General features: G+C 44.8%; 1 protein-coding gene across 1 annotated transcript in view; it reads left to right on the top strand.

Moving 5' to 3' along the window:
- ARID1B (AT-rich interaction domain 1B) overlaps positions 1–24,234 on the top strand; it is a 425,191-nt gene extending 400,957 nt beyond the window's left edge. Inside the window, exons 14-21 of the mRNA XM_019644160.1 lie at positions 1,643–1,847; positions 7,030–7,168; positions 7,423–7,595; positions 10,993–11,143; positions 13,679–13,775; positions 15,253–16,033; positions 18,023–18,153; positions 21,105–24,234. Of these exons, the coding sequence (XP_019499705.1) occupies positions 1,643–1,847; positions 7,030–7,168; positions 7,423–7,595; positions 10,993–11,143; positions 13,679–13,775; positions 15,253–16,033; positions 18,023–18,153; positions 21,105–22,832 (3,405 nt within the window). The 3' untranslated portion in view covers positions 22,833–24,234. The remainder of the gene's footprint in view (positions 1–1,642; positions 1,848–7,029; positions 7,169–7,422; positions 7,596–10,992; positions 11,144–13,678; positions 13,776–15,252; positions 16,034–18,022; positions 18,154–21,104) is intronic.
- Positions 24,235–25,940: the final 1,706 nt, after the last annotated feature.

The raw sequence follows: 25,940 nt of genomic DNA, 5'->3' as shown, positions 1-25,940 counted from the left end.
TGGACCCCTGCCCTCTGCGCCTGGGTCCCTGACCTCTGCCCTCTGCACCTAGACCTTTGACCTTCCCCTTCTGCACCTGGACCCCTGCCCTCTGCACCTGGAGCCTTGACCTTTCCCTTATGCACCTGGACCCCTGACCTCTGCCCTCTACACCTGGACCCTTGACCTTTCCCTTATGCACCTGGACCCTGACATAGATTTTTTTAGAATCCCCAGGATACTAAACAATTGGGTGTCACCTATCACAGACAGAATTGTAAAGGTTGTCTGGACACCTTACTCTGACTCTCAGCCGTGTGCATTACCAAGCTGGGCCTGCAAGTGAGTCTCTACTGATGTAGCTAATGAGCGATGCTTGAATGTAGCTGTCATTCACAGTGGACACTTGGCATTGGTCACTCACACCCATCTACCTGGTGACCATCAGATGTGTCTGGAGCAGGTGCTGCAACCACACAGATGAGCTCCAAACCCTACTTTTCCCAGGCAGCGCTCTGCTTAATCGGAAGCAATCCATGGCCTGCTTGTTGGCATTAAGCGCCAAAAGTGGCACTAAGCCTTTTCGTGAACATTCTGTGGTTTGCTTATCATGCACCATTTAGTACTAAGTAAATGGATATAAAGAGCTTTGTGAGAAAGTTTGAATCCAAAAAGTGAACATTTCATAAAAAACCGCTTGTCTCCTTAACCCTTACCATGCTGTTGAGCACAGGACATACCTAAAGGCAAAATATCCCCCAGTATTTGCAGGTCTTCATGTTTCATTCATGTAGTTGAACCTTTCCTAACTGTTCCCAAGTGGGAATCAAAAGGTTCAAATAATGCCTAAAATCCATACATAACATTTCAGGATTCGTTTTTCTCTTCTCTTTATTGCAATTGTATTCCCTCCGTCCCTGGAGAGAACCAGGGAACCAGTGGGAACCCTGGATAGTCCCGTGTGCTCCTGCCACGTGACGAGCCCCAGATGCCTGCTGTGTGGGCCAGCTGGTGGCTGGCCAGCGCCTGTCCAGGTGTGATGGCGCGCTGGGCATTTACGTCGGGGTCGTGTGGACAGGGGCCTCGTCAGCCTTCGCACCGAGTGGCCTCTGTGCCGAACAGCACAAGGAAGCCTCACGTGAGAGGGTGGACACACCGGAATTACAGGCTGGTCGTTCTGGGAGCTTGTGGCAGTCGGAAGGAAACACTGGTTTTCATATCAAGACTCAAACATTTAAATTGCAAAATAGTTCTGTTACTGCGTTTTAAATTAGTTTTTAGGCGCCTTTTTTTTTTTTTAATTAGAGGTGGGACGGGGAGAGTGTGAGCCAGAGTGTACATTTCCTGAGATAAATCTCCAGCTATGATCAGCGCCAGCTCTGGAAGAGTGCGAGGCATTAAAAGACGCACCAGGCAGAAGAATCTCGACCACGAGCAGTGCCTTTTATGTAGCTATCAGCAGGTTCCTTAATGGTTTTATAACTGTAAATGCTGTCTTTGCAGTACTGAGTGGGAGTAATGAGTATTAGTTAAAAGAGGCAAATGAAAAAAAAAGTAAACCAAGACATTAAGTGCTTTTTTTGTCTCCTGGCTTTAAACAAGCCACTTTGCTGCAAACCAATGATCCTGCCCTTTTTTTCCTTTTTTTTTTTCCCCCCGCTAGGTTAATAAAAACAAGAAGTGGCGTGAGCTGGCAACCAACCTCAACGTTGGCACGTCGAGCAGCGCGGCCAGCTCCCTGAAAAAGCAGTACATCCAGTACCTGTTTGCCTTCGAGTGCAAGATCGAACGCGGGGAGGAGCCCCCGCCGGAAGTCTTCAGCACCGGGGAGACCAAGAAGCAGCCCAAGCTCCAGCCGCCATCTCCTGGTGAGTGCGAGTACTGCAGCCGGCGCCCCGGCACCAGCCATGCGGGGCTCTGCAGAGGCCTCTCCACAGCGACGCAGGCAGAAGGCGGGGTTTCCCAGAGGAAGGGGTGCTTTGTTCTGTCTGTTTACTTGGACCACCCCCCGTCTGGCAGTGCTTAGGGGAAGAGAGAATAAAATTGACATATTACCCTTTCTGGTCAGCACTTAGAAGGCTTTATCTTATTTAGTCAAAATAGACTTTGGAATTCCAAGGTATTTTGAAATATTCCATCTGTCAAAATAAGCACCTCAGTAAGCTGTGTGAGTTCTTTTGCGCTCCTGGAAAGCACCACGCTGCAGTTTGACAGGCAGCTTCCCCGGGCTCAGCCTCTGTCGGGGACGCTCAGATCTGTGTGCGAGTAAAATGGAGTTGGGACTTAGTTTTCAATGTCCCCTGCCCAGCCAGTTCTCACTCTTAGGGAATTCAGCACATTGTCGTGGTAAAGGTCTGCACAGCCCTACTTTTGATTCAGGGCTGTCCATTAGCCTTGACCCAGAGGTCAGGAGTCTTAGGAATGATGGCGGGGAGTCCCCTAAACTCTCAAAGCAAAACCACCTTTGACACCTGCTTCCTGTCCTGTCTCTCCCCTCAGCTGCTGGAGGCCCTGCCCTTCTCCAGCTCTCCTGCCAGCCTTTCTCCCACCTGTTAGTGCTTCGCATTTGAAATGACTAAACCGTTACATTCTGATAAATACAAGGCTAGAGATAGGAAGAGATTTGCATCATCCTTAGCGCTGGGTGGTGACCTCACTCATGTTCAATTCGACTACTCGCTTGTCTGTTTCTGGCCCCTTCCGAGTCCTGTGCTGGTCATCACGTGCCCATGCTGCCCTGCACACAGGCGGGCTGGTGGTACCTGCCGTTTCCCCTGCACGGGCTGGCTGGGGGATAAAACCATGCAGCTAATGGCCAGTACTCCCTGAGCACTGCCAGTGCCAGGCACTTCTCTGAGTGCTTTATCTTTTCTCTTCACATCATGCAGACACTGTTTTAAAAACCATAAGAAAACGAAGGCACGTAAGATCTAAGTCACCTGCCCAAAGTCACACTGATAGCGGAATAGCTGGATTTGCTCCAGGCCATTGGGCCTAGAGTTAGCCCAAACCCGCACACTCACCTGCCTGTATTTGAAATACCTCTGTAACAGGTGAGCTGTTTACACATAGAAGATGGTATCTGTGAGCCAAAGGAAGAAGTTGTCTCTTTTTTAATTTAGCTGCTGTGGATGGCAGTGCTGACACCTCAGGTCGCTAGTCAAGGGATCTCACATAAGTACTTTTTAGGCCCGACGTGCATTAGTCGTGAATATACCCAGATTTAGACCTGTCATTTCTAAGTACAAGTAGAAATCTTTCTCTATAACCCCACCCTTAAATATCTGAAGCTTTTTCCAGTTATGGTGTACCTGAAAAACTGGTGAAACCTAATTTTTAAAATCCCACAACATTACATTCACAGAGTACAACAAGCTGCCTATGAACAGCTCTGAAACTATTTTTCCAAAATAAAAACCCAGTGGGGTGTGGGGACCAAAGTGGCGACGTCTGCAAAGATCTAAAGGTATATTTTATTCGCCAGGAAAGAACTCGTGTCACTGAATGGCCTGCACTTGTGTGTAGAGAATAGCTCTCCCAGTGTGCGTCAGCTTCAGTACAGGAAATCCCGCTGAGGTATAGATCCCTCAGAAAGCACAGGCCTGTTCTCTTAACAGTCAGCTCTTTCCTTTTTAAACTGCCGTCTTTATGGCAGCATTATCGTTTTAACTGCACAAAAGAGCTTGGATTGCAGGTGCACTTGTGATAATCCATTTTTCTCCGTGGCCCAAATGGAGCTGAAGTCCTAGGAAGCGGGCAGCAGTGGAGGAAAGCTTCCCAAGCTTAGCCGTTCAGTCAGCACCCAGCCCCGGTGGAATCGCCCAGCGTGCAGCAGGGGCTGGTCCACTTGTCTTACGTGTTCTGTGCACTGCTCAAGACACTGCTCAGCGAGACAGACGCGAGGATGGGTCGGTGGGGTAGTGAGTAACATCTGCCCGTATCCAAGAGCCAGGCGTTTCCCAGCACCCATGAGCCAGCGCCCTGTCCAATTCCAGAACTATCATTAAGGAAATTGTGTCTGAAACATTTTTATTGTCAAAGAAGGGGGAAAAAATGATTCCCAACAATTTGCCATTTCAGGGTCTCACATAACAATGAAATTTTTAAAAGCTAATTTTCAGCCAAAATTTGTGTTCTTTGAAGTCATTTTTTCCCATAAGAACATAATTGTAGTTTATTCCTTACCAGCACATTCAGGCAAACTAAATTAAAAGATTCCTATGAAACATTCTGGATTGTTTTTGTTAGTGGTCACACTGAACCAAGTTAAATCCTAGATGGTCTGGCTGTATTCTGAGAGCATTCTAAGTCACCCGTCTGTATCCCACTTTTGATTTGTCTCCTATGGATCTGACGTGCAGTTCTGTGGGCCCTGGGAGCGGGAACCCTCAGCCCCTTGGGGTGCGTCAGGGTCTTCACTGTAGACTGTCTATCTGGTTTCTCACACACAGATCCAGGTAACTACAGTCAGCGAAGAAGGCTCCCGAGTGAAACCTGAGCAAGGCCAGGGTACGGGTGCACCTTCCAGGTGCCAGTGGGGATCTCCTTGTAATAAAACTCTACAAGTCCATGGAGCTCTCATGAACAGCCACAGGAATCACCTCCCCAGGTGGCCTGGGCAGCCTGTAAACCAGAGTGGGGGAAGGGAGGGGTAAGGAAGCTCCACATTCAATTAGTAAGTCTGTAACCAAAAACCCATCCATCTTTGCTGGCAGGTGGCTGACTGCGCTTCTATTATTAGCTGACAGGTGATGTCACAAAACCTGTCATGGATCCAACTAGGGAATCCTCAGTGGAAGATAAATGAGAAAGGGGCTTGGGTTATAAACAAAGGTGCCCTCTGGGTGACCTCTAGTCACTGTAGACCTGGGACAGATCAGCTATTCTTCCTTCTCCCCACCCTACTTCCCACAACCCCAGCCAGAACTAGGGCACCAGGTTCGTGCTGTGTAAATTATCTTCCCAGCTAGGAGTCTGGCTGTACAGTCTGAAGTGTGTGAATGTACTTAACCTTCAATAACCTTTCCATTGTTTACTTTCGAGTATACATTTGTAGCTTCTGGCAAAAGGTAGGGATATCCTAGAGAGAGTGCCAGCCTTCTCTATTAATGGAGCTTTAAGAGGTCGCATTCATTTTTTTCCTGAAAGGAAAGGAAGAAACACTGGCAAGAGGGAAGAATTTTTTTTTCTTTTTTTATGAGCTATAAATGTGAATACTTATAAACAAGGGTCATTCTGAAATCACAGCCTTGTGAGCCATGTTTCCAGGGAAGCCTTCAAGGCTGCTGTGCTGGCCGGCCCTTGGCTCAGAGGCCATGATGCCAGTTATTTCCCCTGCCAGCTCTATGGGGCAGCCCTGTCTGTAGGACTGTCCTTATATATTTATAAAAGACTACTTTTTTGTCTTATTACATTTACTTTTTTAGTATGCATTCCTAGGCCTTCACCAAAATTTGGTTTTATAAGCCTGAGTTAGTAAGGTTTTGTTTGTTTGTTTGTTTTGTTCTTAATATCTACCTCTGAAAAGATACCCACATTAAAAGTAGGTCTTGCTGGTGTTTCTGAGAACTTGCCTGAGTCACGCTTGTCCTGTGCAACCAGGGGAGACGTCATACAGACACACAGCCCCGCTGGCCAGCCATCGGCACTCGTTCCTGCCAGGCCAGGCCTGGGCAGGCCTGATCGCTCAAGAGATGGCCAAGTTCAGCTATCTGAGGCTTTCTGGGTAGAAGTGATAGACCCATTGCTGTTTCTGACTCCTTTCTAGCACATTCTGATCTCTGGTGATCAGTTTAACTCTGGTTCCTCAAAAGTAAAATGTGGATGGTGGTCACTGTCGTAGGAGAGGAACTATAAGGAATAACAAACACAATATTATTATTTACAAGCAGCTAGGGATTCTGCCATTTGTAACGGTTCTGAAAGTATTTATTGTAAGCTGCATGAAGGCAAGGATTCCTCTGGTGGAATCCAGGCACAGAAAAGAGCCTACAATATAGTAAGCACATTATTTATTCAACAAGTAATTAATAAATGAAACCAATACCTATTACACCTAACATGCTAAGGACTGTGATCAATGGTAGAGCAGGAACCCTTCAAATATTTCAGTTTTTCCTATAAAGGGAGGTTGATTGTTTTTCAATAATCCCACTTAAGTTTTGAAAAGATCTCAATTTGAGCTCTATTATTATAATGTAATTATTGTTAAAGCCAAGGCTTAGAAGCTCTGATAATGACATTAAAGAACTCCAGACGAGTATTGTGTTTGTAATAACAAATCTGATTTCATAGTTCCAAAAATCACTACTACTGACAGAGCATAGACACATCCAGATGTTGAGAAGGTATCGAAATATGACATAAGGCTCATTATTAGTTTGTATCACGGCTTTGTAACTTAAACACTGCTCATTGCTTAAGACCAGAACTAATTTTTCTAATTTTTTTCTAAAACAGCACAATAGTTCATCAAATTGATGTACCAAAATTTCCGTCCCATTTTTTCATATTCTCAGACATTTAAATTATTGGCATTATAAACAACATTGAAACAAAGACATTGTTCTGCCTAAAACTTTCTTTGTGTTAGATTATTTTCTTGGGCTAAATACCCAGGAAAGCAATTACCCAGTCAAAAGGTATAAATATGTTTTACAGCTCACAAATGAAGTATGTTTCCAAATAGTTTACTAAAATACTTCTGATCTTCACTATAAACAATGTAAGAGTAGTTCTCACAAGAACAAAAGTTGTAATTATGTATGGTGACAAATGTTAACTGGACTTACGTTGATCATTTTGCAGTATATACAAATGCCAAATTATTGCATCGTACACCTGAAATTAGTATGTTATATGTCCATTATACCTCTATAAAAAAATGTAAGAGCAACTAATTTTACTACATCGTTACCAGCAATGGATATTGTTACTATTTCTAATAAGATGGTGTCTTGTTTTCTTTTTTTTGTAACTAGCAAGGATGACCTTACTTTGATAACCCCTGGTTTTTTTCGCCATTTTTCTCTTGGTACTTACTATTATCAGCTAACTCAGGATCCTTGCAAGGTCCACAGACCCCCCAATCAACTGGCAGTAATTCGATGGCAGAGGTTCCAGGTGACCTGAAGCCACCTACTCCAGCCTCCACCCCTCATGGACAGATGACCCCAATGCAAGGTGGAAGGTATGTTAAAAGACCTGTGTGAGCCATATAAAATCAGATTTGTCTATCTTAATTTTCTGGAGCAAGCTTTATGGAATAAAGAAATGGTATTCCCTAGTAAGTTTCTAAATGTTGATTACTACTAGTTTTATTCGTGTATTTTATTTTGGATAGTTTTTCCACTTGCCTATTTTTAGATTGGCTTATTTCCTGAATAAGTGTTTGGAGGTAACTCCTGCTGTATCATGTGACTTTCATTTTTCTCATCTCCTCAGAAGCAGTACCGTCAGTGTGCACGACCCATTCTCAGACACGAGTGACTCCTCGTTCCCAAAACGGAACTCCATGACTCCGAGTGCCCCATACCAGCAGGGCATCAGCATGCCAGATGTGATGGGCAGGATGCCCTATGAGCCCAACAAGGACCCCTTTGGTGGGATGAGAAAAGGTAAGCGCAGAGGGACCTCTGCCAGACTTGGTCCAGAGGATGTTCTTCTCTCTGCCCACCCACACTGATTCACCTGTGTACCTGAGACATATTTGAGTCCCAGCTCCCTGATCTGTTCAATTTCTGGCCTTGGTGACAGTACTTAGCATCTCTGTGCCTCCGTGTCCTCATCTAGAAATTGGATTATTAACAGGACCTGCCCGAAGGCTGTCATGAGTATTAATTGCATTAATGTGCATAAAGCCTATAGAAGCATGACTGGTACAATAAGCAAGCCCTCCGCTCCGCGGCACAGGCTGGGCACGGGCCAGGTGCGGGGAGCACAGTGGCAGATCAGACCTTGGGGGGAACAAACAAAAAGTAAACAAACTGTATTTCATATAGTGTAACACTTCAGATTTATTTGTTACATAAAGCAAGATAATCTATACTTTTTCCTTTCAAAAGCTTCAGAGCTGCTTATTCCAGGTAAAGATTTTGCAGAACATGCAATAAATCCATAAACGCAGAAATTCAAAAGCTTTGTGAATGTTGGAGGCAGCTATTTTTCTTACTGCTAGAAAGAACATTTTGTTAATGCTGTTGGTGGTTGTATCACATGTTTAGACTCTGAAAGGATGACAATAATAACATGAAAAAATAATTAGCAGTGTTTGGAACCCAGCTTCAAAAGTTATTGTGAACCATTCCGTATCCTACCTACAGGCTATGTGAGACGGCAGGAGTTGTGTGTGTTTTGTCTCCTTACGCCTACAGTTTTTCTTATTACGAAGATAAATTTGAGGGGACGGGGGGTGAGTGTGGATTGCCTTGCTAGGCACTAGGCAGCTGTATAACTTGTTTTCATCAACCGTGTGAATGGCACACTGGCTCAGGAGTTCCATCCCGCATTTCTTCAGCGTATCTCAGCTCATCTTCCTTACAATGCTGGTATATTTAGTACCAAATTAAAGCAGATAAACAGAAATCCCACAGGAGGTGGATTTTCTCACAGCCCTGTCCCTGTTATAATCAAGTTTCCATTCCTCAGTTCACCTTATTCTGTCATTGGTACCCTGGTTTTCTTTTAATGACCAACATCAGTGGAAACCCTGTTCTTTATCCTTGTCGCTGCTGCTGCTGCCATTGCTGTGACCCATCGTGTGATGGGACAGTGACTAAAGGCCCAGTCAGACTGTGGAGCCCTGGGACCCTCGGTCCCGCCTGTCCACCTGCTGTGCAGGGTTCTGCAGTGGGCAGGGTGGCTCTTCACTCCGTGTGCTGTCAGCTGGGACACTGAGGCAGCTGCCCCCATCTGGAAGCCTGATTGAGAGCTCTGCTGGAGCAGGGGTGTCACTTGAATGGCTGGTGTCATCTGGAGGCCCTATTGGAAGGCCAGCTGGAGCTGCTTTGCTGAGGCCTCCTCTGTGGAGCCTTTTTGTGGAGCTTCTTGGCACCTCATGACCCTGGAAGGGCGCACCAAGGTGACAAGCGCCTATAAGCCTGGGATGCCCCACATTTGCCAGTGCCCCATTGGTCACAGCTGGTCAAATCCCAGTCTTACGTGGGAGGAGACGTCACAGTCTGAATACCCACAGATATGCTGCTGTAGGGAGTCGCCAGAGCATAGCCTCCTTCTCAGGCACTGGCAAAGGTTATGTCCATTTAACGCTCTTACCATGAGCATTGTAAGAGTGCATTGTAAGGTCCTCACCCCATACTAAGAAATGGTTATTACCAGTCGTTTAATATTTGCCAATCAGACTGGGAGGAAAAAAAGGCCTTGTGATGGTTTTAACTTGGATTTCTTTAATTATTAGTGAGGTCCCACATCTTTTCATATATTTATTGCCCATTTCTTTTTCTTTTTCTGTGAATATCCATTTATGTGTTTGCCCATTTTTCAATTTGATTATCCATCAAATTTCATATTGATTTTTTAAGAACTCTTTGTGTATTGGGGACTTAAACAATTTAACTTTAATTACCCCCCTTAATTTCTGTCTGGCTCTGTTTTTACATCTATAAAATGGAAAGATGACATCAAAACTGGTTCTACCACAGGTTGATGGCGATCAGATGATAAAGTATGTGAAAGCACATTGCCAAGCAAAGCACCGTCTACCAGGGCTGGACTTCGTTATTCACACCTCTTTCCCAGCCTCACGCTGATCAGCTCACAAAATTGTAATCCACTTTGCCTCATGTAACATAAAAGTAACCTTCATAGGATGAAGGAGGGAGTAGTACTGTGTCAATTAAGATTTGCATTAAAATGTTTAATTTGTCTGCAGGCTAGTTTCTGGGCTTGACCCAGTTTCCTTCAGGCTCTGAGCTGATGCTAACTTTCATATTCGACCTAATTGCCACTCGACCCCACTAGAAATAGTTGAATCTCATCCATTCTCGAGCTGTTCCTAACTCCCTAGTGATTTTCTTTATCCTGGTTTTGGAGTGAGTCAGTGGATGGGTGTTTATGTTAAGGTTTTCACTTTCTTTCTCCTGTAAGGGAAGGGAACTGACTTTGTAAGTGTATATCATCTCTTCCTCACCGTCATTCCAGGAGATGGTGTTAACCAACCTCATTTTATAGACAGGGAAATAAACTCAGAAGTGTACTAACTTAACTTACCCAGGGATCTGGGACTGGGTTCATTTTCAATATTACTGCGTACAAATGACCACAAACTTAGCAGCTGAAAACAACATAAATTTATGATCTCACAGTTCCGGTGGGTTCTCAGCTCTGGGCTGACACAGCAGACAAGGTGTCAGGCAGGACGCTGTCTCCTCGGACGCTTGGGGTCCTCTTCGCAGCCTGTTCAGGCTGCTGGCGGTATTCGCCTCCTTCAGTTGTGGGAGGAGGTCCCATTGTCTCGTTGACTGTCGTCTGGGGACCTTCGCAGCTACCAGAGGCTGCCACCTTTCCTGATACGTGACCCTCTCCACTGCAAGGCTGGTGCTTCTTCAAGACCAGCGGTTGGGGATCTCTGACTTGGCCTATCTCTGACCTTTAGATTCAGATTTAAAGGGCACACCTGGATAATCCCACTTGGTTAACTCACAGTCAGCTGATGAGTAACGAGTCACATCTGTGAAATCCCTTTGCCTGTGAGGGACCATAATTGGAGCGATATCCCATCATATTCAGGGTTTCTACCCACACTCAAAGGGAGGGGTTCATGGGAGGCATGTACATGGGGTGAGGGGCTTTGGGATCCGTCTTAGCGCTCTGCCCCACAGGGCCCATCTGGACTCGACCTGACATTCTTTCATTCGTATTGTCAGTCATTAAGGATAAGATATGTATGTGTCTGCAATATTAAAGATAACAAATGACTAGCAAGGGATGTTTGGGCCTCTTGGCCTTTGAAAATGCTTCAGAATGCTTCATTGTCTGTTGTTTAAAATGTTGCAGTGCCTGGAAGTAGTGAGCCCTTCATGACGCAAGGACAGATGCCCACTAGCACCATGCAGGACATGTACAACCAAAGTTCCTCCGGAGCCATGTCCAGCCTGGGCATGGGGCAGCGGCAGCAGTTTCCCTATGGGACCAGTTATGATCGAAGGTGAGTTTCTAAGATAAAGATGAAGCAATTTGCTAGACACTGCTTTCCTCCCAGCACACGTTTCTGAGCCCTAGTAACAGATGACATGCGGTATCTTCTTTCCTGCTGGAGTTAACAAGGACTGTGAGTGTCAGGCGGCTGCCTTCCGCTGGCGGCCGTGACAGGACCGGGAGAAGGACCTTGTCCCCAGGCAGCCAGGTGCATCTGTGCTTTGTTAATAAGTAAATGCCCAAAAGTTTAAATTAGAAATATGCTGGGGCCGGGCTGCCATGGCCAGTCTCCCTAAGACCTTGAGTGCCAGGATGGTCCCACGGAACAGCGGTCCTCCCAGCACTCAGAGGCTCTGTCACCACCCTGAGACTGACACCTGCAGCTTCCACGTGTGCTCATCTTAGGATCTACCCAGAACTCCCGGATGTCCAGCACCGCCTCTGCTCCTGCCGCCTGCACGCCTTCCTTAAGGGAAGGTCTGTGTGGCGGTGGCCATACTGGACTCGGGTTGTCGTGAGTTCGTGGAAAGCTCTTCCAGGCGTTTCTTGAGACATTTCCTCTCCTCCCTGAGAACATTTTAACGAGAATATTCTGTTCATTAGAGAGTACCCTCCCAGAACAGCCAGAACATAGGCCTCACTGGGGCTTCTTCACAGGACATCTGGACAGTAAAACGTCAAGTCACATTGCAGTACCGATCCAGGTTTATTTTTAATAAGAAAGAAGGGAAGTCACTGAAATGTCTCTGAGAGGTAACAAAATGGTGGCTTGGTAGGTTTCTTCTCTCGGAGAAGGCCCCACAGCTCTGCCCCAGTTCAGTACTTAGTACAAAACCCCTTTTCCTGCTCAGTCTGTTCTTTACGTCTGAGGAGAGAACTCAGGAAGAAAGCTTTGGTAGATAGTGGTGATGTGTAAAGAAAACATAAATGGAGGCATAGTCGAAGGCTTTTTCTAGCTGTAGCCATGGATGGGAAGGCTTCCAGTCGTGTCCTTTACACTCTGATGGGACATGTTCCCCAGCGACCCCCTGGGTCAACCCAGCGCCCACCATCAGCCCACGGACTGGGTCACAGGGAACGGTTAAGTAGTGCAAAGGTTTGCCTGGTTTAATACAAAGGGGGAAAAGTTGGAAGAAATCACTGTTTAGCCAAATTAATTTTGTTTCTGGCATTTTTCTATGAGCCTGGTTCTTAGGATTATGTAGCCATCACATGCCCACAGGGTTGGTATTTTCTGATAGTGACTTAAAATCCAGACTTCTAATTCTTGCCCTGATGCAGTGCGGTGAATATTTATTTGTGATATCTGCATTAACCCCAGGTAACCTGTGGAATGTTTCATGTAGTGGAGCAAGGGTTTGACTTAGATTTTGGTTGTTTTTGATGGTCCAGGAAAAGCTACTCTGTGTTTGTTTGTATTGGCTGATGAGATTAGGAGAGCAGTCCTCCTAAGACATACATTCTTAATGGAACCCAAGCAAATACACTTTCCTGTTTCTTCTAGAATGCTTTCTAGAATGTTGCATGGCCTGGGTTTAAAAGTCATATTGGTTTACCACATTAGAGAGAGTGGTTTACCTTGTAGCGAAGTTTTCTCTTCTGAAAAGTGTTACGCGTTCAGCTTAATTTTTAGCCATGACATATTTTTTTCCTCCTGTCAGCTTCCTTCTAGATATCAGTGTCATTAACAAAAACTTCCCCTGTGTCTGTTTTACATGTTGTATTCGAAAAATTCATTTATTTTCTTTCTTAGTCTTGTTTCCTGACCAGTTTAGGAACATATTCAGTCCATGTACTCTCTTTCCTGTAAGAACAATATACTAACTAAACCAGTTTATTTTTAAAAATTTCAAATTTATTGTTTTTTAAACATGCTATTTTTTATGGTATTTATAATTTCCTCAATGAAGTTGAAAAAGCACATGTATTGTTCATTCCCATTTTAGGATTTAATAAGAATACATTTACATCATCACTGTTCTTCTTTTCTGTAGCCTTTTAGAACCTTGAATTTTGAGTACTACATCTGTACAGTTAGCTAACTCTGTATCACTTAGGTTAATTTGGAAGTGTACCTTTAAAAAACTGAACATTTATATTCATCAGAGAAAGTGAGAAGTAGAAACATTTCCCACTATTGCCTGTCCTTGGCCGTGTATTCCTAAAATTACTGCTTTGATTCTTAGACTCTCTTCGTCGTTCCTTGCCTTCATTAACATGTCACATCACAGTCTTGTATGACACTCGCTGGGCACGCTTCAGTGAATGGGTGGGGCCTCTCCCCAGAGGCAGAGGGTGCCTGCCCATCCGGCTGGGGCTCCCCTCTCACGTACAAACCAGGAGATTGGCACCGTTCCCAAAGTGGGCGTTCCCATCCCTTCAGCTCAAAGTTACAGTATCACTGCTGCCCAGAGTGCCTCCTGGAAGTTGTGGATGGTGAAGGAAAGAAAACGCTGTTGAAGGGTGTAGACTTTCAGGAAATGAACTTTCTCTTTTGTCCTGAGGGCCTTTGTCAATGAAGTTTTCTTTGAATGCCTTGTTCTAGGCATGAACCTTACGGGCAGCAGTACCCAGGCCAAGGCCCTCCCTCAGGACAGCCGCCATATGGAGGACACCAGCCTGGCCTGTATCCACAGCAGCCGGTGAGTTGGTGAGCGGGCGTGCATCTCTGTGCTTTCTGTGTAAAACTCCAGCTTGTACTGCGTTACTTCTGAAGTGTTTTAGGAAGTATAACAAAATTGATTAGCATTTATTGAACCATCACCATGTATATTTTTACGCTAGAAAATGTTCATAGGATTTTGAAGTCAGCAAATTAGAAATAGCTCGATAGATGGTATCTGGGATCAAATATAATGTTAGACGTTAAGGGCATTCACCCTTGTAAATAATAACAAGCCCAAGTTCAGTATATTTTAAATGTATGTCTGTTATGTGTACTGTCATGTCCAACTCCATGTTAGAACAGAAAATTGTCACTATGTTTTAAAGAGGATATGTAGAAAACAACTTAAAATGTTATAAACTAATAGTGAACATTGATTTGGCTTTTCAGAGATCAGATATTAGTGATTGCGTGTTTGGGCTGTTTTGGATAGGTTTTTGCTGGTTCTTGCAGCCATGGCAGCTCCGAGATTCTGAGCTTGCACGTTACCTCACAGTCACCACTTTATGCAGAGAACTGCACATCACACTGTGGCTTTTCATACACAGGAATGCTATTTCTAAATAGCTCCCATGTCTAAGACCTCTTGTAAAATAGAGGGAGATTTGAACATTGATTTAATTTTACTGGTGCATGTATGTACAGGGAACTGTATTATTAAACCAACTGATCTTAAACAATTTTCAAGGAAAGTGGAAGAACTGGGTCACACATCAGTACCTTACTAACATCAGGCAACACCCACCTGCTCAGGCCTGGGCCCCTGGAATCCCCAAGAGCAGAGCTTAGTGGCAGGGGCTGTGCCCAGTTCTGTCCTCAAAAGGCCTGGAGCAGCAGGCTGTCATGGAAGAACCTGACCTGGACAAGCTGGGAGTTGGGGTGAGGGCCATAGATGTGGGGTGTCAGGGCAGCACGGGTCCAGTCTGAGGAGCCAGATGCTTTGTGGGGGCTTTTCTGTAAATTGGGCCTAAGAAATCTGTTTAGTCCAGGAAGCTGTCAGGCTGGCCGTCGGAATGCGCAGTCCGTTCCGCCGAGGTTTCTCCTTCTACCCACTGAGGTCAGCCTAGTGCGGCTCCAAGCCCGTTACCACTGCCTGTGTGGTCGTCACAGAGCCGTTACCCCCCCGAGTGGCAGCCCCGGAAAGTGCCAGGACAGGAGGCTTTGTTTTTCCCACAGAAACTTCCAAGCACATGAACGTACCCGTGGGAAGCCCTCTGGGGAACAGTGGCATGGGATTGTGCCGTGCCAAAATAGAATGCATCGATGGTTAGTCCTTGGTTGTTAGCGGAGCTTCTCATAGAATGCATCAATGGTTAGTCCTTGGTTGTTAGCGGAGCTTCTCATACTCATTTTGAAAGGAACACCCTCCAGGTGATGATGATTTTGCATAATTTACATGTGTGGTTATACCTGTGAAAGCACGTCGGTGTGATCTGTCCTTGCGTGAATTTCAGAATTACAGACGCCATATGGACGGCATGTATGGGCCTCCAGCCAAACGCCACGAGGGGGACATGTACAATGTGCAGTACGGCGGTCAGCAGCAGGAGGTGTATAACCAGTACGGAAGCTCCTACTCGGGGCCCGACAGGAGGCCCATCCAGGGGCAGTACCCGTACCCCTACAACAGAGAGAGGATGCAGGGCCCGGGCCAGATACAGCCGCATGGGATCCCCCCCATGATGGGCGGCCCCATGCAGTCGTCCTCCGGCGAAGGGCCTCAGCAGAGCATGTGGGCGACTCGCAACGATATGCCTTACCCCTACCAGAACCGGCAGGGCCCCGGCGGCCCTGCTCAGGCACCTCCGTATCCAGGCATGAATCGCACGGATGACATGATGGTACCTGATCAAAGGATAAACCACGAGAGCCAGTGGCCTTCTCACATCAGCCAACGTCAGCCTTATATGTCCTCCTCAGCCTCCATGCAGCCCATCACGCGCCCGCCTCAGTCATCCTACCAGACGCCGCCGTCACTGCCAAACCACATCTCCAGAGCGCCCAGCCCCGCCTCCTTCCAGCGCTCTCTGGAGAGCCGCATGTCTCCAAGCAAGTCGCCCTTCCTACCCTCGATGAAGATGCAGAAGGTCATGCCCACAGTCCCCACGTCCCAGGTCACGGGGCCGCCCTCCCAACCGCCCCCCATCAGGAGGGAGATCACCTTCCCGCCTGGCTCAGTGGAAGCATCCCAGCCAGTCTTGAAACAAAGGCGAAAGATTACCTCAAAAGATATCGGTAAGCGTTCCCGAGGCTTTGCTCCCGAAATGAATCCCAGTTGTGAGCTAGAATTTTAATTTTCGATTAGATGTAGTTCCTGTTCATCTCAAAGGTAGGAAATTCTTATGACTGCACACTATCAGGACGTGTTTCTGTAAGGAGCAATAGTTGGAAGCCACTAACCTGAATTAAGAAACAGTGCCAGAAAAGAGTGTGAATTGAAGTGGTATTTTTAGACGTGAGTGTTATTAGTGTGAGAGAGCAGAGCTCCAGGTGAGAAACCAGGGGATCAGCGACTGCGGACTACATTTGGGGCTTAAAGGTCTGACCTTAACCGAGCACTTGCTTTCTGCAGAGCACGAGTAACCATAGCTGCGGGACTCAGGAAATGCTGAGGTGGCCTGAGAAAATCAGAAGGCAGGCCACTCTGTAGCTCTGGTAGCAACATATAGACAGACAGTGCGTTTCCCTGGGAAAAGGGAGAAGCCTGAATATGATTGGTAGATGGATATGTGATATGATTTGTGGAATTTGATGTGATATCTATAGAATTGATGTAGCACGTACAGTACTGGTAGATATGGGCCAAGGAGCTATCTCAGCTGAATACTGATGTTGCTTGTTCATCCTATTTGGAGTGTTCTGAATGCTGATTAGATATATGGACTGTCTGGGAGTCCACACAGTTTTTCTGCATTATTTTTGAAGTGCTTTTAATACAGTAAGGGAATTATAGATCTTTATTATATAAAAAAATTCTTTTCAAAAACCTCAAGATCATTTGATGTGAAATAAGTTGCAGTGATTAGAAAATTAAAGATATTAAAAGATGTTTTATATCATTGGACCTTAAGGAGAGATATAGCGAGAGGGAGGGAGAACAGTAAGGAGTTTTATCTAGAGAGGGGTGCTGGAGGTAAGAAAGAGACATACACTGAGCACCATTTTATATGTGGAAATATATGTAAAAATATACACGTGTGTTTGTGTGTACATATATGTTTAAAAAAATATTTAAATTTTATAGAATTTCTTAGTACATTATACCAATATTTGTCTTTAGCCTAGGAAAATTTATGTTCCTTATTTTAAAAAGGAAGTTTGCTTTTTCTGTTACAAAAGCATTATGTGCCTATCTTAGGAAATTTGAAAAATAGATGAAATTAAAATAAAGGTGGAAGCCCAAGGTCCCCTCCCAATGCGAGATACTGTTGGCATCTGGTGTTGGCCGGTGCTGTGGTGAGAGGTCTGATTGACAGGTCTGCTCACAGCCTGTGCTCCACCAGTTTCCTGAGACGGCTTCCGCCAAAATTTCAGACACATCACGGACCTCTTCTCCTAAGACCCTATGGCAAATCTTGCAAATGTTTTATCTGATCACTCTGTCTTCTTCAGTAACAGGAATGGGGAATACGGAAGTACAGCCCTTCTATTTCCCATCCCCTGGCTCAGGCCAAGCTCTTGAAAAATCTGAACCATCAAAGTTGCTAATACTTATCAACAGCATGTTCTGAGGGCCGGAGCTCAGAATCAGAAGAGGACGGTAGGGGGAAAAGCAAGACTTTTATCTAAGAAGTGCTGTGTGGGAATTAATTTTTGCTTATGTTCTGCATACTTGCCAGCCTTCCAAAGCTGCCACGTTGAGACATTTGTAAATGCAGCAGGCAGAAGAAGACAAATACTATTTTTTCATTTGACTCAGTACAGGCTCTAATAGGGGGTAAAAGAAAGAAACTGGAGATAAAAAAGGACCCTTTGTGCTTAACCACTCCCACCTCTGGAAGCACTTTGGCTCCTGTTCCACCAATAATGCAAAAAGATCTTAAACAACCAAAGTTTCTTAATACAGCTATCACCTCACTTAAAATCTGAAAATGATGGTGTTTAACTATCCCTCAGAACATTTATTTAAAATCAGTATTTAATTCAACACTCCTTTTTTCTTTCTTTTATATTTCTTCATGCATAGAGTTAATATTATATCCTTGTTCTTTCTCCCATTTTCAGTTACTCCAGAGGCATGGCGTGTGATGATGTCCCTGAAGTCAGGTCTTTTGGCTGAAAGTACTTGGGCTTTGGACACTATTAATATTCTCCTATATGATGACAGCACTGTCGCTACATTCAATCTCTCCCAGGTAAGCCAACACCCATTCACCTGAGGACCAAATGAGAATAAGAAAATTAAGTAGTGCATAATACTTGAACTGATGCCCAGCACTCACCCTCTGACATTTTTTATCATTGTAGTTGTTACAAACCAACATCAATCGATGGATGGTTGTCCGAGAATGTAGTCATGAATAATAATTCATTTCAGTCTTTAGTATAAATATACACATACCTGTATTTCTCATAAGAAAACAGTCATGCACATGCACGCATGTGTGGAATAGATGAATAGTAGTAAAATTAAATTGCTGCTTAGCATGGATATTAGCAGGCCAATGGGAATTAATTCAAATGTCACGTAAAGTTATGGCCCTAGTCAGTGTTGGAAATGCAGTGGGCTGCATTGGAACATTACTCTCCTTGCCAAGGGGACCTCACATTTTTCTTCTAATTGAAGAGAAATGTAAAGGTTAAAAAAAATTATAAAAAATATAGGGCCGGCCGAGTGGCACGTTGGTTAATAGTTGGCTTGGGACGCCAGCTCTGAGCAGCAGGGCCCTAGTTCGGATCCCACATGAGGGCCAGTGACGCTGCACCTTCTATAGCTAAGATGGTGAACAACAGCTCGACCTAGAGCTAGGATGCAGTGAGTCGCCGGTGATGGTGTAGGCTGCAGCCCCTGCTGCAGTGGGCTGCCGCGAGCTACCTTGAGTGGCTGGCAGTCAGCATGAGCAGCCAGCAGCCGGCGTGAGCTGCTGTAAGTGGCCATCCAATGGCTGGCAACCAATCTGCCTCACCCAGGAAGAGCACAATGATAATACCAACATGGGCCAGTGAAGCGACGTCCTCCACAACTAGACTGAAGAACAAAAGGACAGCAACTTGTCTGTTCCCACCCCCACCCCCAATTCCCCAACGCTGTTCCCCTCCCCCAATTCCCCAATTAAAAAAAGTACACACACACACACACACACACACACACACACACACACACACACACACACACACAGCTGACCTTTGAACAACGTGGAGGTTAGGGTCACCGAGCCCCCAAGCAGTTGAAAATCTGCCTATAACTTTTGACTCCCCCAAAACTTAGGCTGTTCTTCAGTGTCTGTGGAGGCTTGGTTCCAGGACCCCTGGCGGATACCCAAATCTGTGGATGCCCAAGTCCGCTGTATAAAATGGCGTAGATCAATGCGTACAGTTGGCCCTCCGCATCCACGGACTCCCAGCTGCAGGTCAAAAACAGTACAGTATTTTCTGAGAAAAACCCATGTATAAGTGGACCTGCGCAGTTCAAACGCGTGTTGTTCAAGGGTCAGCTGTATATATGAGTGGAGAACACCATTTAATGACCTCCATGTACCTGTCATTCAGCTGAAATTGTCATGAACTCACGACCAAGCTCATTTCGTGGTATATTCCCTCCCATCTCTGCCTCTCTCAGGTTATTTTGAAGCCCTCGTTTAAAAGCCCACTGCTTTTAAAGAGCTTAAATCCTTCCTTTGTTCAGTGCTAGGTGTAGAGTAGCGTCCAGCATAGCAGCTAGAAGAGAGGCGGCAGCTGAGGATTAGGGAAAGTGCCCAAGAGGCAACTGGGCTGCATACAGACTTTCGGAGAAATATTTAGAAACAAAACTGAGGAAAGGTGGTTTTCCCTGCTGTGTATAAACAGCTCTCTGCTTTGGGTGGAAAAAAAGCCCAAACATCTCATTCCTGCTTCTCTGGAAATAGGACCAGACTCCTCCCCATCGTCTTCTCTCATTCAAGTCTTCACTAGAGCCCAGCAGGCAGTTTTTCAGTTGATAGTAGGTGTGTTAATAAGGTCATAAACGTGGCATGAAGTCCATTTTAACAGAAAGTAAGTATTAGAAAAATGTACACCACCTTTGCTAGAATAATTATCCTCGTGTGAGGCGAATGCTGTCGATCACACGTCGTCATCACCAGAATTGCTGCAGCAGCTTCCCTTCTTCCCTTGCCCTCGGGCAAAAGTGAAGTTTGCAAGTCTGCGCTTGAAAAACCGTCCCTGCGAGCCACAGGCAAGGGCTTCTGGTTGCCCCTCGGACTCCCCTCACTTAGGAATTACTTCCAGCTCAGGAACCTGACAGCAGGGCATGAAAGTATGAGCCATGCCTGTGACATTATCATTAAAGAGTCCTTTTTCACGTCCGGATCCTCTGTCTTCCCTAGACGGGCCAGTGTGAGCATTGAGGAGGGGAGCTGAGCAGTTGCAAGTCAAAGAGCATGTTGGTTTTCTTGATACAAAATGTGCTTAAAGGAAACAAAGCTGGTTCTCATCCTGGCTTTTGTCTTTCAGCTAGACTTGTGAAGAACTGAAATGTAAAACCGCGTTCTGTGAAACGTTCTAATCCATTTATCAGGGGCGAAATTGATCTGTTTTTAATTCTCTCTGTTTATGAGCTACTACATGGCTGAAATTATCTTCTCCCAAAGACATATGGAGAATGTAAATTAGAGGGACCTATGGCAACTGAGACAAAAGTAATCATAAAGTTTTAATAATAATAACCGTAACAATCCAGGTAGGCAAAGTCTCAGGTAAGAGAGAGAACAGACTCACTTTGGGTGAAGGAGTCTATAAAGCCACGTTCCCGCCCTCCTAATAATGAATGCATTGTATCTAAATCAGGAAAAAAGGTGAAGGGCAGCAGAGCATCCCTCAGTGATAATCTTAGAAATGTGAAAATATCAGGTAAGTTTTCATATTGATAGAGCAGGAAAGTAAGCAGCAAATAAGAAACAGAGTAAACGTTGGTTTAGTTAATGATGAAAAATTCAGGAAGATAGTTCTGATACGTAGTGTCTCTTTCTTGGCCTAGCCAGAAACGAATGAAAACGTGTGAAAGTCAGCATAAAAACGTATTGCTGGCACTCAGGATTTTTACGCTCCTCAGTCATATGTGACGTTGTGACATTGTACCTGTTTTTCTTCTCCTTCTCCTCCTCTCTAGTTGTCTGGATTTCTCGAACTTTTAGTAGAGTACTTTAGAAAATGCCTGATTGACATTTTTGGGATTCTTATGGAATATGAAGTGGGAGACCCCAGCCAAAAAGCACTTGACCACAACGCGGTGACGAGAGGTGACAGCCAGCCCTTGGCCAACGATTCTGGAAAAGAGGACGAAGATGCCGAATGTATTGAGGAGGAGGAGGTCGACGAGGACGAGGAGGAGGAGGAAGACAGTGGAAAGGCAGAGCCCGAGGAGAAGAGCAGCATGGCCTTGAGCCCTGCTGACGCCGCTGCAGACCCAAAGGAGAAGCCCAGGCAAGCCAGCAAGTTCGACAAGCTGCCAATAAAGATAGTCAAAAAGAACAACCTGTTCGTGGTGGACCGATCTGACAAGCTGGGGCGCGTTCAGGAGTTCAGCAGCGGCCTTCTGCACTGGCAGCTGGGCGGCGGCGACACCACCGAGCACATCCAGACTCACTTTGAGAGCAAGATGGAAATTCCTCCGCGCCGGCGTCCTCCTCCCCCTATAGGCTCCACCAGCCGAAAGAAAGAGCAAGAAGGCAAAGGGGATTTCGAAGAACAGCAAGAGAAGAGCATCATTGCGACCATTGATGACGTCCTATCTGCCCGACCGGGGGCGCTGCCCGAAGACGGGAACCCGGGCGCCCAAGCCGAAAGCAGCAAGTTTCCCTTCGGCATACACCAGGCCAAGAGCCACCGGAACATCAGGCTCCTGGAGGACGAGCCGCGGAGCCGGGACGAGACCCCTCTCTGCACCATCGCGCACTGGCAGGACTCCCTGGCGAAGCGCTGCATCTGTGTGTCAAATATTGTGCGTAGCTTGTCGTTTGTGCCTGGCAATGACGCCGAGATGTCCAAACATCCAGGCTTGGTGCTGATCCTGGGGAAGCTGATTCTTCTTCACCATGAGCATCCAGAGAGAAAACGAGCACCGCAAACCTACGAGAAAGAGGAAGACGAGGACAAAGGGGTGGCCTGCAGCAAAGACGAGTGGTGGTGGGACTGCCTGGAGGTCTTAAGGGACAACACGTTGGTCACGTTAGCCAACATCTCCGGGCAGCTAGACTTGTCTGCTTACACGGAAAGCATCTGCCTGCCCATCCTGGATGGCTTGCTGCACTGGATGGTGTGCCCGTCTGCAGAGGCACAAGACCCCTTCCCCACTGTGGGGCCCAACTCTGTCCTGTCGCCTCAGAGACTTGTGCTGGAGACCCTCTGTAAGCTCAGCATCCAGGACAATAATGTGGACCTGATCTTGGCCACACCTCCGTTTAGCCGTCAGGAGAAATTCTATGCCACGTTAGTTAGGTACGTTGGGGATCGCAAAAACCCAGTCTGTCGAGAAATGTCCATGGCGCTTTTATCGAACCTTGCCCAAGGGGACACGCTGGCAGCAAGGGCCATAGCTGTGCAAAAAGGAAGCATTGGAAACTTGATAAGCTTCCTGGAGGACGGGGTCACGATGGCCCAGTACCAGCAGAGCCAGCACAGCCTCATGCACATGCAGCCCCTGCCTCTGGAGCCGCCCAGCGTGGACATGATGTGCAGGGCGGCCAAGGCCCTGCTGGCCATGGCCAGGGTGGACGAGAACCGCTCGGAGTTCCTCTTGCACGAGGGTCGGTTGCTGGACATCTCGATATCGGCCGTCCTGAACTCTCTGGTCGCGTCTGTCATCTGTGATGTACTGTTTCAGATCGGGCAGTTATGACATCAGTGAGAAGGCAGCATGTGTGAGTGAAGACTAGAGGCTCCCGTGTAACTGGCTGTTTTCTGTTCTTGTTTATCCAGCGTAGGAAGAAGGAAAAGAAAATCTTTGCTCCTCTGCCCCATTCACTATTTACCAATTGGGAATTAAAGAAATAATTAATTTGAACAGTTATAAAATTAATATTTGCTGTCTGTGTGTATAAGTACATCTGTTTGGGTTGTTTTGTTTTGTTTTGTTTTGTTTAACCAAAGTTGCTGTCTAGTGCATTCAAAGGTCACTTTTTGTTTTTCACAGATTTTCTTTTTAATGTTCTTTTCCATGTTGTATTGCATTTTTTTGGGAAGCGAATTGACTTTAAAGAAAAAAGATGTGGCAAAACATGCTAAGTTGGGAAAAGTTCACCACACTGAGGCAAAAAGTTGAAAAGTTATCAATTTCCTAGGCATGTTATTCTTCAGATAATGAAATAAAAACTGTGTCCCATCGCCCAAAGCTCTGTGCAATAGAAACATCTAGAAATGTAGGTATAGGGGCTCAAGGAGGTGTGTCAGTCAGTAGTCAAACTGAAATGATACTGGTTTCTCCACAGGAAAATGGTTACATTAGGCTAGGAGCAAAAACGATGTTTTGTTTTGTTTTTTAAGTTAAGATTGAAAATACATACCTGACAACGATCAACGGAAATTGCTTCCTCACCACTACCGTCATGTCTGCTGTCTGTCTTTTGACCTTCCACATGACAGTTCTTCACAATTCCTTTAATCATTTTTTAAATATTTTTTTTACTGCCTATGGGCTGTGATGTATATAGAAGTTGTACATTGAACATACCCTCATTTTTTTTCTGTTCTTTTTTCTTTTTTTTTTTTTTTAGTACAAAGTTTTTAGTTTCTTTTTCATGATGTGGTAACTACGAAGTGATGGTAGATTTTAAATAATTTTTTATTTTTATTTTATATATTTTTTCATTAGGGCCATATCTCCAAAAAAGAAAAAAAAAAGAAAAAATACAAAAAACAAAAACAAACAAAAAAAAGAGGGTAATGTACAAGTTTCTGTATGTATAAAGTCATGCTCTGTTTCGGGAGAGCAGCTGATCACAATTTGCTTCATGAATCAGGTGTGGAAATGGCTGCATATGGATTGATTTAGAAAATGGTTACCAGTACAGTCAAAAAAAAAAAAACCAGAAAAAATACAACTAAAAGGAAGAAACACAACTTCAAAGATTTTTCAGTGACGAGAATCCACATTTGTATTTCAAGATAATGTAGTTTAAAAAAAAAGAAAAAACTTGATGTAAATTCCTCCTTTTCCTCTGGCTTAATGAATATCATTTATTCAGTATAAAATCTTTATATGTTCCACATGTTAAGAATAAATGTACATTAAATCTTGTTAAGCACTGTGATGGGTGTTCTTGAATACTGTTCTAGTTTCCTTAAAGTGGTTTCCTAGTAACAATTATTTACAAGATGTAGGGGAAATACAGCCGACCACTAACGTAGTCCCTCGTTACAAAATCCTGAGGTCGGGAGGGACTTTTAGGGTCACCTACTTTAGAGTGGGGAGCAACAGTTTGATTTTCTCAGATTATTTAGCTAATTAGTTGATTGAAGCAATCAACTCTAACGAGGTGTGAGAATTTTCAGTGTATATGGGAGGTGGCTGCTAGCCCGTGAGGTAAGACCTCAGAGCTCACTGGCCTGACAGTTCTAAGACTCTGCCTTTTACTAACCCATCTTCATTTTGATCAGAGTTCAATCTATTCCATGTTTCTTCTGTGTGCCTCAAAGTTATTTTGCATTTAGTTGACTCCGCCGTGTATAATATTTATATTGTGCAATGTTACAAAGAATATGTTATATTGTATGTGGTGTACATAGTGCAAAGTGATTATTTCTATTTCAGGGCATATTAATATCCTCATATTCCTTCCTACCTGGTACACAGTAGCTTTTTAATACTAGTCATTTCTAATTTAAACCTTTTCTTCCTGGGTCATTGACTGTTATTGTGTCACAATCACTTCCTTTGAAACTGCTGCAGAATGAAACTGTTAGTGGACACCCTCCTGACTCTACCTCTTTACACCGCCCAACCGATCACAGCATACTCAGAAACTCCAAGTCCTTTCGCCTGCCTGTTACTGACCCAGGTGCACACGGAAGAGTTAGACGAGAGCACGCACTATGAGCCGAGTGTGACACGTGACTCACTAGTGTCATGAGGAAACCATTGTTTTCTGCAAGCAGCCTCATCATGTCAACTCCCACATTACTTAGTCTTCTTACATAACAATGCAGCCAAATATATGTTGAATTAAAAACCCATTATATTTCTACTTGAACTCTTACCTGCTTGCTAAGAACAGATTTTAGTGCTCCAAGCTTCAAATACGGAGATTTGTAAGAGGGAATTCAATATTATTCGAATTTCTCTCTTACCGAGTATGAATAAAAGGTGTATACAGACTTTGAAGTTATCTAATATCCCAGTTCATTTGTCAATCAAAAGAGTAAAACCATTACAAAAGACTGTTCTTGTCATGGTTGAGTTGTAATCAATACCTAGAGTCTGACCATTGAGCGACACGTTTTTACATACTGACATGCAACGTAATCTGTAGAATAATCCAGGAAGACGTTAGCATCCTTTCTACATTCTCACCCCAGAATCAAGACTACAGAAGCCCATGAAGAACTTACAGCCCGCCTGAGATCATCTTGCCTACAAACTGAGTTATTGCTTTGTCCTAAAAATTAGTTGGTTTTTTTTTCCTATGAGGCTTTTCAGAAATTTACAGGATGCCCATACTTTAAATGTGTACAAAAAAAAGATTAAAATAAAGGTGCGAAGAAAGTTTAGTATTTTGGAATGGTGCTATAAAGTTGAATCTGTTGGTATTTGAGTGAATTTTTTTAATGTCACATAAGATATCGGGTGGCATGTGCTCAGAAATAACTATTCAAATGTTTTGTTTGAGATTGAGAATGATACAGAATCAGTTTTTATTGGTGAGTGTGACCTATTCAAAAACTAGTTAAGCTGGCTTTTTTAAGTGATAATAGAGGATGATTTTTTAAAGGGGGTTTGGGCAGCTTGATG

Source organism: Hipposideros armiger, unplaced genomic scaffold (assembly GCF_001890085.2).
Source record: "Hipposideros armiger isolate ML-2016 unplaced genomic scaffold, ASM189008v1 scaffold_86, whole genome shotgun sequence".
Lineage (NCBI taxonomy): Eukaryota > Metazoa > Chordata > Mammalia > Chiroptera > Hipposideridae > Hipposideros > Hipposideros armiger.
The sequence above is the reverse complement of the archived record's forward strand: the minus strand, read 5'-3'. Positions and strand labels throughout refer to the sequence as shown.